General features: G+C 43.2%; 1 protein-coding gene across 1 annotated transcript in view; it reads right to left on the bottom strand.

The window, feature by feature from the left end:
* The window catches only part of SLC12A2 (solute carrier family 12 member 2), a gene marked incomplete at its 5' end in the record, with an annotated part of 61,723 nt that extends 49,454 nt beyond the window's left edge, over positions 1 to 12,269 (bottom strand). The window contains 6 exon segments of the mRNA XM_082336212.1: positions 11,710 to 11,847; positions 11,849 to 11,908; positions 11,910 to 11,970; positions 11,972 to 11,988; positions 11,990 to 12,019; positions 12,021 to 12,269. Coding sequence (XP_082192338.1) covers positions 11,710 to 11,847; positions 11,849 to 11,908; positions 11,910 to 11,970; positions 11,972 to 11,988; positions 11,990 to 12,019; positions 12,021 to 12,269 — 555 coding nt within the window.
* Between the last annotated feature and the right edge of the window lie 602 nt (positions 12,270 to 12,871).

Below are 12,871 nucleotides of genomic sequence, written 5' to 3' on the forward strand. Positions count from 1 at the left end.
TATGGAATGGTTATAAGCATATTGTTGTTCAGGGACACAAGAAAATCCTGTGATTAACACTTTAACAAGAAAAGTCTCAAATTTGATTGTCTGATGGAGAATACAAAGCATTTCAGTACTTAAATATGCGAGAGGAAAAATAAGTTCTCACCAGCCTTTGACTTGATCTGGTGACACTGACTGTTGTTGGTAACCATTTTTTTCAACCAACCACTATTCAAAATGGCTGAGATACTGTTGTTAACTTTGCTCTGTAGACCAACAATAAATCACAGTGAGATTTTAATACTAAGTTTGAAAAACACCTCTGCCAGGTCTGACAATTTTCAAGTGTTTTTTGTAAGGGAAATAAACAGCTCTAAAAGGGAGTAAGTAATGTAGGTAATTATTTTTAAAATATCTTACTCTTACGTAATACTCTCTTAAAGAACAGTCAGTACTGGCATGAACAGTCTATTTTATGAACTAGTAACACTAGCAGTACTGTTGTTGACAAACAGCTATTTTGCTCTCTATACTGATCTGTTTCAGAAGTGTTAACCCTAAAGCTTTGTTAGATACCCTCATTGCTTTCATTTATGCCATAATGAATTTACCTAAGCCTCCCTCCCATTAAAACCCTAGAACTATACAGTAAATACCAATATCCAAACCTGACTGAAACAGTTACTTCTTAAGAAAGACAATTTGCTATTTACACCTATCAAACAATGCAGAAGAATCTTGTTAGACCTAGGAACTGGAAGTTAACACAACTGAAACTCAATGGCTATGAAAGCAAAGTAAAAAAACCCTAACATATGCTGTCTACATCTTGCACTACCCTTGAAGGAACTCTTTTTCTGGCCTACCATAAATACTTCCAGAGAACTATCACCTTGTTACACAGTAACACTGAAAAGATTATAAACCCAGAAAAATAACTCTGTAATGAGAAAATCTAGAAAAAAAAAAAAATCTGTAGTGCACGTGAACTTTAAATATTGTATGCAGTTCTAGTTCTTCCTCACCAGTCCTCTGCTGGGATTAGGATGGAGAGAGGGTTATCATGAGTTAGGATGGAGACAGAACTAGTGTGCCCAGCTCTCGATTAACGCTTTGTAATAGCCCTTACTCTGATGAAAGCAGTGAAAGTGCAAATTCCAAAACTGAAAGTAGGTTATCACTTTCCACATCTTAATTACATCACTAATTTACATCTTACCAACAGACCTAATAGTCTGAATCTTTGGTACTTCGAACAGGGTGATAATCCAAGTGAACACAGCTACCTTGCACTTACAGATTGCTACTCATAAAGAGAGTAGCTTGCACAAACACCTAGAACAGTTTACAAATTCCTGATAACTCGTTAGTTAAAAATAAACTTGCTAAGTTAGCAAAACAGATTCAGGTGTTCAGGTTTTTCAGGAGTTAGATGGGAAGCTTGAGCATTTAGTACTGCTACCAATGGGAAAAACCCAGTCAGGTAGCACACACAAAAGAAAACATGGCAGAAGGCATGTTGAAGACATCTCAGTCTGCCTAAACACCTTCTTAGTGTTTTCTTTAAAAAACAAACTCAAAAACCACACACTTTCAGGGAACATTGCTAGTCATTGTGCAATGACTAGCTGTGGACAGCAGTTCAGAAAATTCAGCAGTCCTATGAGGTACTTTACTGCTTGGTTTCAAACCAGGGATGAATATAGCAAATTTGCTAATAGAATTTGTAATTCCCACTCCTTGTTTGAAGCACATGTAAAATGCTGCTACTACACTGTGGTTCCAGTATCTTTACACTCATAACCTAAAAAAAAGCCTACTAACCCATTAAATGGCACCCAGCAGTTACCTACAGCAACAGGAGATAAATTACCCAGATAAAACCTGATCTGTTCTTAAAACTCAGGATTCCTTGGAATCAAACATGAACAGCTTCAACCACTGGTTACTCACCTCAAAGGAAATCCTTTTCAGGTTTGCAGCCAAGAGACCAAAACTTAAGTGCTTTGGCTATATTACCTTCTCTACAATTACAAATTTAAACTATAGCAGCAAATGTTTTTGGCATCCACTTCCAGAGATTTTAAAAGAGATTGCATCAAACACAGAACATTAATGTTATCTTAACCTGAAATTAAAGTCTGTTGTACTTTGATTACAGCATAACAATTTTGAACAGTAGAAATTTATAGTTACAATTAACATGTCAACTGAAGAATTAGCCAGCTACATGTCTCTGCCATCAGCTTGTATTTCAGTGTCTTGCAACAAAATACAGCTTTTAACAGAGAAACATTAAGCAATATTTTGTCTGTGTGTATACATATATTCTGATTTTAAAAGCCATTATTACTTCAACTTTTTTAAAGAGATAGAGAATCATCCATTCTTCCTCCCAACTCTTACAAGTAGTATGATGTATTAACCAGGCTAGCAGGACTCTTAATCAAGAAACTTACTGAAGCAATTGATTTCAGCTTAGGAGTATTGTTCTTGCAAGGTGGTATACTTACAAAGGACAGACAGGAGCCTCATTTATAAAGCTTACCACCACTTAATGTCTTGCATACAATTTTTTTTGACAGATCTCTAAGCTTACTAACCACACAAAGGCTATGGATTTTTTCTCTTTAAGGAGGTGATTATGATTCTGCCCTCCTAATACAGGATAGATATAAATTGCAATATGGTAGACTTTTGCTTGAAGAAAAAGGTCTGGAATTAATTCAGAAATGAAGCAACAACAAAACTGTCCATATTTAAGAGTACTTTAATTGGTGAAAATAGACAGAATCTGGTCCTTGACTGATCTCGATGAATTTGACTGTCATAGTAGTACTCCACAGCCACTAACTTGTCATGTCACTTAAGTAATCCAGGCATTAGAACATTACGTAATATTCCAAGGGTGATCTCATCCCTTCCTCGGCCTGCTTTTACTACTGCATCACCAGGAATTTTGAGTTTTCATCCCTTTATAAGCAAAAAAATGTCAATGCTTTCCTAAGCATCACATCAAAATAAAGTCTCTCTCAAGGTAGATTACTAATCAGTGCCTCTGGAAATAGTGACAGTGTCAACATCATTTTATCTAGCTGACATAACATCAGCATAGGAAGTTCAGATTCAAATCTCTGCATACCTAACAGAACGACTAGCCATATTTACAGAAGAAAAGTTCCAGAAGAAAGCACTGAAGTCTAGATAGGCATGCAAAGGCTGAAATTTGAAAGCCTGCAGCCAGATGGAATCCTTTTAAGAAGTTTTTACATGTGACATGGCAGGAAAGTTTTGTTGACATCTGCAGGTATGCAAGAGCGGTATCCTATCTGAAATATAAATAGTATTTTTTTTTCCTCCATACCAAAAACATTACTTAAAGAACAAGAGCATTTTGCAAAAGCACCAAGATAAAGAAAACTCTCTACATCTTCACATCTTGATTCATACATCCCTCCATAAGCACAGGATGATTTGAATACTCTGAGCAAGTTGATCATGAGAATTAGAGACAAATGAGAAAAGACCTCTGTTCAGCAGCTATGCAGTGTGGCTACCCCATGGTAGACCCACAATGCTTATGTTCTGCACTCCCAGAAATGTTGCAAGCAATGTCAGGCCTTTCCTGTCAAGGAACAGTCAACATGGTCTGCCACCATTAAAAAAAACCAAACCAAAACAAACAACAACAAACACCCCCAAAAAACCCACCTTCCTTTGCCAGTCTCTCCACTTCTTCTAGGTAACAGGAAATTGCACCATTAACACCCAGTCACAAGAAAGGAGGCATGATTTCCTGCACAAGTGTAGGGGCAACCAATCCATCCAGCTTAAGAGGAAGAAATACATATAGTCTACTGCACACCTCAAGAGTACACCCCAGTTTGTGTTACGGATCACTCCTTTCCTGCCCTCTCTAGAACCAAACGATTAGTTTCCCTACTGCACCAATGTATTTGATCCTTTCCGGAAGAACCATTGTACTGTGAATGATTATCAAAGGAATTATTCATTAGTGTGCATTGACCATCATATTCCTTTTTGATATCCATTGGCATGAAAAAAGAAATAACATTGCTCACGAAAACAGATCCAGGCTCTGAACACAGGCATTTTTCACTTCATTATCTGAAAGACATAACCCTGATACATGTCTAATGGTTAGACACCTTTTAAGCATTCCACATAATTTTGTTGCTCTCCAGAATGAAGCAGACACTGCATTTGACTGCATAAGAGCTGAATTAAATCCTATTAGCAAGCCTCTTGCATAGCAGTTTTGCATAGCCAAGTATAGTCCGAGAAATACAACATTCTGTAAGTAAGTACAAAAGGGAATCCATCTCAGTCTTGCTCAAGAACTTGTTTTCAACGCAGCAAATTCCCAAGTCTTCTTCTACAGTCCACCCCAAAAAAAGGTTAATTTGAAGCATTCTCACTCTTAACACCTTTCACTTTTCATCCACTACTGCAAAACAGAATGATGCACTTTCCATTCAAGAGGTGGGGGATAGGGAGCAAGTATACCATGCTATGCAGCAGTAACCTTAATAAAACTTCGCGTTTTAATTAGAAGTCCACATCTAAGTGTAGTAAGTTCATGAAACATTACATCTAACCTATTGTCTTACAATACACTAAACAGCCCATTGAAATAATCTTAAAAATCAATTAAGCACTGCCTGAATTTTTAACGTCATACCATGAAGTGGTAAATACAGCTACAGGCACAGCCCCAGAACCAGCACCGAGCAGAGCTCGTACATTCATGCAGCACAGCACTTAGCTGGACTGGCACAGCACTACATTGAAGCCAAAGTTGCCAAACTGCTTACAGCTCAAGAGCAGTACTACCCAGAATAGTCTTCTGAGTCCCTCTACCAGGTAAACCCTCAGAATAAGTTGAAATATTAACCTAGCATCACAGCTTCTTTACAGCTGAAAGAGACATTGCTATTTTCTTTGAATTAATAAAAAACCCTTAATAATATGAAATAGAAGCAGTTCATTTGAAGAAGTTAACTAGCAAAATGAAGATGCAAGAGATAAGCTTCCTTGTTAAAATGGAATTTTAGGAATTTTTAACTTTTTTTTTTTAATCACCACAGCCTTAAGTCAGTTAAGTTTATCAGGCACAGAAAATGCATCTTAAGTAGCTTTTATGCATAAAAAGATATTTCAGTAAGTTTATCAGGCCTAATCGGCATGCTGAAGTGTAGAAATAAATCAAAGACGTTCCATGCACTCAAGCTGCAAGAACTGGATAGCTTCCAAAACACTGAAAGGCAAACAATCCTAAGTCAACAATTTAAAAAAATTCTTAGTAGTGAACAAATGACCATATTGTGATTGCTATTACCTATACCAAAAAGGGGGGGGGGGGGGGGGGAATGGGTTTCTTGTTGCTCATATATGAATATTATATGGGGCTTTAGGAAAAAAATTACGGGGTCAATAGAAGATGTAGTACATTGGTTTGAATTAGTCCAAGATATTGATCTTGCCGACCTCCTCCTCTGCAAGAATGTTCTTCAAGAATGAAAATCATCTGAGGTCTAATCAAATGCAGTACCAAAAGGGAAAAAAGTTAATCTGAAAATGAAGATTAATTCTGCAGCACCTTCCTCTTTAACCAGTTCTGAAATAGCTTGCACTGAAAGGCTGCCCAGCTAGAGAGACGTTAATGCTATTCTTTCAGGTTCTGGTCTTGAACTAGTCATACTGACAATATGTCAGCTAAGACTGGTTTATTAAAAAAAACAAGGTCCTCCAAACAGGCACTCCCTCCTTCCTTCCTTCTCTAGTTGTACTCTCCCGGCAAATTACAATGCATTTTGTTCTGACATGAGCACTCAAGGGGTTCACAGTGCATTGCAGCAGTCTCCAAGGGGTGCACAAGACAGTCCATTGGGAGTGTGGGAAGAAAATATTCTTTGTAACGTTAATGAAGCACAAAAAGATTTCTGCAAGTGTTTATTTTATCTTTATCTCATCCTTTAATTTTTACTTTGTACCATACACAATATTAGTACAGTAGTACCTGCATATAATTTATAAGTAAATAAATATACATGTATTAGGGGTGCATTCTCAAAAATTTTTATTGATATGAGCGTGCAGTCAAAAAATTATGGAGACCATTGGTGTATTGGATCAGGGAACTGATTCATCACACCCAGTGCAAGACTTTGCAGTTGGGGGATGTTTGCTTTCTGTAAACCAGATCAATTCCCAGATGCAACTCAAAAATACAAACATCACCACAAGAGAGAGCACAAAAGTTTACCCCTTTCAGCAACAGCCCACACTTGTGCTGTCAAACTATAACCCATTAACAGCACTCAGTTATTTCCAGCATCTCCGGAACAAAACAAAAGCAAAGTCGTAAGAACAACGTTAGCTGTTTGCTAAAGACAGTTCAAGGGTTCCAGTATTCCACAGGTGTTCTGGACTAAAGACTTGTCACGAAGATCAGGTAAGAGAGATTCAAGCATCAAGCAATGTAAAATTACAAAATACACATGGTCCTTATGGAGAACTAATATGATTTATTGCTGCAAACAGAGCAGTACATTGTTGATTTTTTTTCCCTTGATAAAGATGGTGGTAATTAAGTGGGGTATCAGGATAAGCAAAGTGAGGATTCTCCACATTGATTGAAAAAGCATAAAACTACCACTTTGCATTATGCTAGTAAAGCCCCATCTGAGTACAGGTGCATTGAGCTCACTGTTTGTCAAAAGTGATGAATGAGAACAGTTACAAATTAAAGGCTTCTAGGACGTCCAAGAGCACAGCGACCAAGACTAAGAGTTTCTCTTGTTTTATTTTAGTACAATGAAGAGCAGAAAGAAAATTCAAGTTCTGCTTACAAATATAAAGGAAAGTAAGAAGGAAAAGAAGCTATCCGAATTAAATCACACTGACTCAAGAACTAAGAGACCTACTGCTTGTAAGCAAGATTCAGCAAGGCAGTACAGTAAAAAACTATCTGCAAGAGGGTCTCGGTCTTCCGGCAGAGGGAGAGAGGAGGAAGCAGTTTTTAAAGATAGACCTTACATAACATGGTCAGCTAACTTAATAGCCTAGAATCATCTAGAATCATCTTTTAGCCTTTTACACATCTTTAGCCGAGCTCTGTTTTCTTTACAGGCTAAGCAGACAAAAACTAAGAACTGAAAAGAAGTATAAACAAACATTAGGAGGTGCAGCAGTCATTTAACATTTTCAAGAGAGAATACATTCTTTGTTAAAAATCAGTGCCATACGCAGCCTTTTCACTGTGCTTAAATTAAATATTTCAAGTAATCACATAAGAGCAGAAACTGCAATGTTCAAAAAATACAAATCAAAGCCAGAAAATTAGTTTAAAAAAATTATAGTCATCCAACTTGAGTAAAAACAAACAAAAAAACCTCAATTCTGCATCAAGACTATCAGTAATGTCTTCTTTCTTACTTCTGTCTCCAAATTCAGAGGACAGGTGCACAGATTTAGGTGTGGGAGGAAGCAAAGGACACTTGTGTTTTTAAACGCCTTTGGGGGTTTTTTGTTTTGTTTTTTAATTTGGCCCGGGCTGGGGGGGTGGGGGAGGGGTGGTGTAAAGCTCTTCCTCTGAGATCACCACCTTCTAGCCTGTCAAGGGAACCAACTAGTACTCGGTAAGTATTTAACAAACAGAACAAAGCTACCAGTAGAGGGCTTGGTTCACATAACATCTACTTAACACAGCTGTAAATGACTGCTCAAAAGACATTAACAAATCAGAATCATTTACATACTGCGAAGTTTATTCTTCAAAAAAAATAAGCTCCCCAATTAAGGCAATGCTATACAGAAAAATTATAAATTAATGCATAGTAGTGGATTACTAAAACACAGTCCAATTCTGAATGCTTTAAAAGTATTCACCTTCCAGAACCATAAGGTTCATGACATTATGGCATGGTAGTTTTTACACTGAGGAAGACATAAAGGCAGATCGAATGTCTTCTACAGGCTATAGTTTTACTTACAGATGTAGCCAACCTAGGCAAAACAGATACTCCTAAACTATAAGACAGAAAGAAAAAAAAATTAAGAACTTTTAACCTTCCTACTGTCTGAAAGCAGATCCCCTCAAGAGGGCAGGGGACACCACTGCAACTGCAACAAAAACCTACATATCATGGTATGCTGTTTCCCTCCCACTTCTTTGCTAATAACCTCTCACCTCTACATCTCTGGAGACTAATGCTCCTCCAAAGCATCACCTCATCTATGAGATTAGCAACTGTTACAGCATCACCAAATTCCCTCTACCATCTCTCTAAAGCAGATTAACACACACCAATTGGGTAAGCAAGACTGATCACCTTGGCTATCTGCAGCCAACGATATACGAAGACAAGACCCCTCACTTGAAATTTAACATCATAGGCCAAGACCAGTAGTATGCAATTCATCCACTTCAGAGTTCTGCAGCATCAGCCAGCTGTGTTTCCACAACCCGTTTCAAGAACAATCCCTGTCTTTTCTACTAGGAACGCCACTGTTGGAACGACCATATGAAACCTGAGGTGGTTAGACACCTACGCTACCAGAACAGCAAGACGAACCCTTGTCAAAAGGTACCCCTTCTGTAGGTGTATGTGCATCATCCTCAAACAGTGCATCTTCCTCCAACAGTGCTTTTCTGCGAGAACAGATCAGTAGAAGAGTTAGACATATGAAGCTTGTAAACAAAACTAAGGCGGGGGGGGGGGGGCGGAAATCTGTTCTACAATTTGCACTAGCATCAACATTACTGTAACACTGCCTCACAACATTTATTTACCTCTTAAAAAGGCAAAAAGAATAGCACAAACTTTAACTGCAAGATGAAATTGCTACATTCAAAGCAGTGAACCACATTGCTGGTGAACACATTTTTCTATCAGTCTTAACACAAAATAACTGCCGACCTTGACGCACTGGGTCAAGAAGCAGGGGCATAACAATAGGTCTTTACGTAGTGCAAATTTTATGTAATGGTACTAGGATGTTTATACCAGCTGCCCTACTAAGTCTTTGACATACATGCTGTACACGTTAGGACAAAAACCACAGCTAAAGAGCAAGCTTAATTTTTCGAGTTCTTAAAAGTCAGTGAAATATCTTCTTTAATGCATAGTATTATTCAACACTAGGGACCATTACTGTTATTCAGCAGTAACTGAAGTAATTTTAGGAATGGAGACAATAAGCCCCCTGAAACACAGTGGAAAAAAAGCACAATAGCTTTGTGAACATCTTTCATACAAAAGTATGGCACCATCATGATTTAAAAGTTATCAGCATTCTGTGGCCAGAAATCAAGTACATAATTACAGACGTGGTATACTTTATACTGCAGAGATTGGGAAAAATGTAGGTACCCAATGCTATTAGTATGCATGGCACACCCTTATTAAAAGCTTTTGTGTTCTCAACTTTATCTTGCAAACTGTTTTGCTAAGTCTGAAGTGAAAATAATTGCTTCCCTTCTTCATATAAGCTTGCTAAAACATTAATTGCTTTGGAAATGAAACAGCCTGCAACACAACAGCTGAGTTACTACGTAGAACTTCAGCTTAACTTCGGAAGTTCATACCACGACAGTTTTTAATACTGAAGTATAATATCAAATGTAATTGAAATTGCATATTCCACTCCCCATGGTTTTTTTTGGGGGGGACGGACGGGACAGGGGGACGGGATGACGACAAGAGGCCACAGGAGACAGGACATCACTTAAAAAAAAAAAAAGCTCTTCACATAGACAGCTATCCACACTGCAGAACAAATTAATGACATTTGAGAAATCGATAATTTGAGTTAACTAATGCTCATAATGAAACTGTTCTGATAATGAACCTGTAATCAGGTCGTCTACAGCTCTTCTATGCCACAACCTGCCAAGGAAATAGCTAAAATATGAAGAAATTACACTTCTAGAAACTGTAGTTCCAGAATAAGTTAGATTTCGCAGTGAAATGTCTTAATGGTGTCATAAACAGCCTTCTTGACTGCTGCAATATAAACGCACCAAAACCTATCTGCCAAGCTTAGAAATTCAAGTAATGTTCTGCTTACAGAACAGAGTATCTAATGACTGGTCACCCCATCATGGAGCAGGAGGCTGAAATTGGGGGGGGGGGAGAGAAGGGCAGAAGGGGAGCGGAAATCAGTGTGTTTTCACATCTATTATGTGGTTTATTTATAGCGTATCTAACTCCATGCACAAGACAGTAATTGCCAACTTCCATTCCATGCTAACTTAGACTACAGAACATCATTTAACTCCATCAGGAGGGGACCTGAAAGGCAAGAGTAATTTGCCATTATGGTTAGTAATTATTTTGATGTTTTTGTATATTATATATTTTTGTATATTAGATGTTTTAAGGAAGTATCTCTATAGCACACCAAACAATTATTTCTATCAGAACAGATGAATAGTCAGTTTCAAAAAAACACACTTAAAGAATCACCACCACTCCCCCCCCCCCCCCCCCCCCCCCCCCCCCAAAACCTAATGGTGTGAAACAGAACAGTGTCAAAAGAACATTCATTTTCTCATGGAACTCCACCTATAAGGAGTGAAAGGTGAGATGAAAAAAGTTCCGGGAACAGAATATTCTTTGCTTCATTAGGATGTGGCCCACATATTCCTTTATTTCCCTAAACCCAGCAGAAAAACCCACTAGAACACGGACTTCTTAGAGCATAGCCAAGTACCAAGAAGCAATTTTCAGACTGCAAGAAAACAGCATTGCAATAGTTTGATCTGGCTTTGGTTTAGTCATGATAGTTTAATCACAATCTAAAAAATACATCAAATTCATGCCACGTTTAGCTAAAGCTCGCCCTTTAATAAAGACAGCCTACAATGCAAATAAGCTTTCACTGTAACTTGTCTCCCGTAACATACTGACTAGTCCAAAGTAGAAAAAGCTTGACACGCATAGCCTCAAAATTTCTGAAGCCTTGATCGTGACGCCCTCACACGCAGGGCCACTCGGCACGACTGGAAAGGCTCGGCAGGGAGAAGGAGCCTGGGCTGTATCCGTGCAGCCCTCAGCATCACGCCAGCAGGCGGTTTGGTTCGCCGCTGCGTGCGCAGGGAGAGGCGTGCGTTTCCAGCTGGCGAGGAGATGAACCTCTTGTCACTACTGAAAAAGAGCGCATCCCCCCCCCCCTTTTTTTTTTACCACCTCTTCCACACATTTTCATTCCCCTTCCCGTGCTAATACCTCTCGCAGACCCCGAATTCCCTATCTGTTGAAGGCGATATGGACCAGAAGTGGAAAACCGCTGCGTCTGTAACAGATCCTCCCTTGGCTACGGAGAAAACATTTGCCCCGCAGACCTACAGCCGTAACTACCTCTCACCGTGGCGACCGTCTCCCAAAAATATAGGGGGGAAAACCCCACTGCGTCATGAAAGGGGGAAAAGGGGGAAAAGGCGGGGGCGGGGGGGGAGAAAGACGCAAGCGCCCCGATGCACTCGCGCCGTTTGCGCCTCCTCGAGGCTCGGCGAGCTGTTCGCTTCTTCCTCCCGCCGCCGCCGCCGCCAGGCACCCAGCGCCCGCACGCCCCGAGGGCGGCCCCGCCGGGGCACAAGGCGGGGGCCGGGGCCGCTCCCTGCCCGGCGCGGCGGCGGCCGGGGCTCGGCCGGGGAGGTAGCGGGGAGCGATGGCGGGGCGGTGCGCGGCGGCCGCTCACCTTGTCCAGCTCATCGTTGCAGCTCGGCCAGGCTGGCCGGAGGAGCTTCTCGCCCAGGTCGGCGGCCGTGTGGCGGTAGTGGTCGATGCGGGGCACGGCGTCCATGGTGTTGTGGCCGAAGGTGCGCAGGTAGTACGTGGTTGGTGTGGGTGTCGTAGTAGTAGTGGTGGTGCCCGCCGGAGTGGAGGCTGCCCTCGCCTCAGCACCGTGTCGCCGCCGTTCTGGAAGCTGACATTGCCGCCCTCCGAGCTGCCGCCCCCCCGGCTCGCCGGGGCTCTCCGTCGCCGGCCGACGGGTCCACGAAGTTCACCCCGAAACCTGCCCTTGGCTTCCTCGCCGCCCTTCCCCGCCGCGCCGCCTTCCCCGCTCGCCTTGCGGGGCTCCTCGGCCGGGCGGCCGGCGCCCTCGGCCACCAGGTCCACCTGGAAGCGGCTCTGGCTCGGCGTGGGACCCAGCGGTCTGCCCAGCGCGCCGCCGCCCGCCGCATCCCTGCCGCTCTCCTCCGAGCGCCGCTCCTCGCCCGCGGCCCCGGGCTGCTGCGGCTGGTGCCGGCCCTCCATGCCTGCCGTCCGCCCGCTGCGCGCGCCGGCGGCCCCGGCTGCTCTGAACGCCCCTCGCGGCGGCGGCTCCGCCGCTTTAAACCGCCAACCAGCGCCCGCGGCTGCAGCGCGCCGCAGACAACGCCAGGCGCCGCGCGCGCCCCGCCCCGCCCCCCCCCGCCGCAGCACCAGGTGATGATGCCGCCGGTGCGGCCGCCGCCCCCCCCCCCGCCCGCCCTCCGCGCGCCCCCTCAGCGGGACCCGGCCCCGCCGCCGCCCTCTCCGCCCGCGCCGGCCGCTCTCTCCCTCCGCCCCCGCCGCCTTCCTGCCCCCGCTCGCCTTCCCCGCGGCGCGCCCGCTATGCGAAGGCACCGCCCGCCGCTCTGACAGCACCACCCGGGGAGGAGCGGCCGTGCCGGGCGAGCCCACCGGGGCTCCGGCAGGAGGGAGCGGCGCGGGGCCCGCGGCCGGCGTGGGGCGGCGGAGCCGGGAAGGAAGCGGCAGCTGGTGCCCTCCGCCTGCCCGCCCCCGCCCTCCGGCGGCTCCACCTGATCGCCGCTCGGCGGAGGCAGCAACTTGGACGCGAACCGCCCGGCGCCGCTTCGCCGCGCCCGCTCGCTTCC

The sequence above is a fragment of the Platalea leucorodia genome (genome assembly GCF_965183815.1).
Source record: "Platalea leucorodia genome assembly, chromosome: Z".
Taxonomy (NCBI): Eukaryota; Metazoa; Chordata; class Aves; order Pelecaniformes; family Threskiornithidae; genus Platalea; species Platalea leucorodia.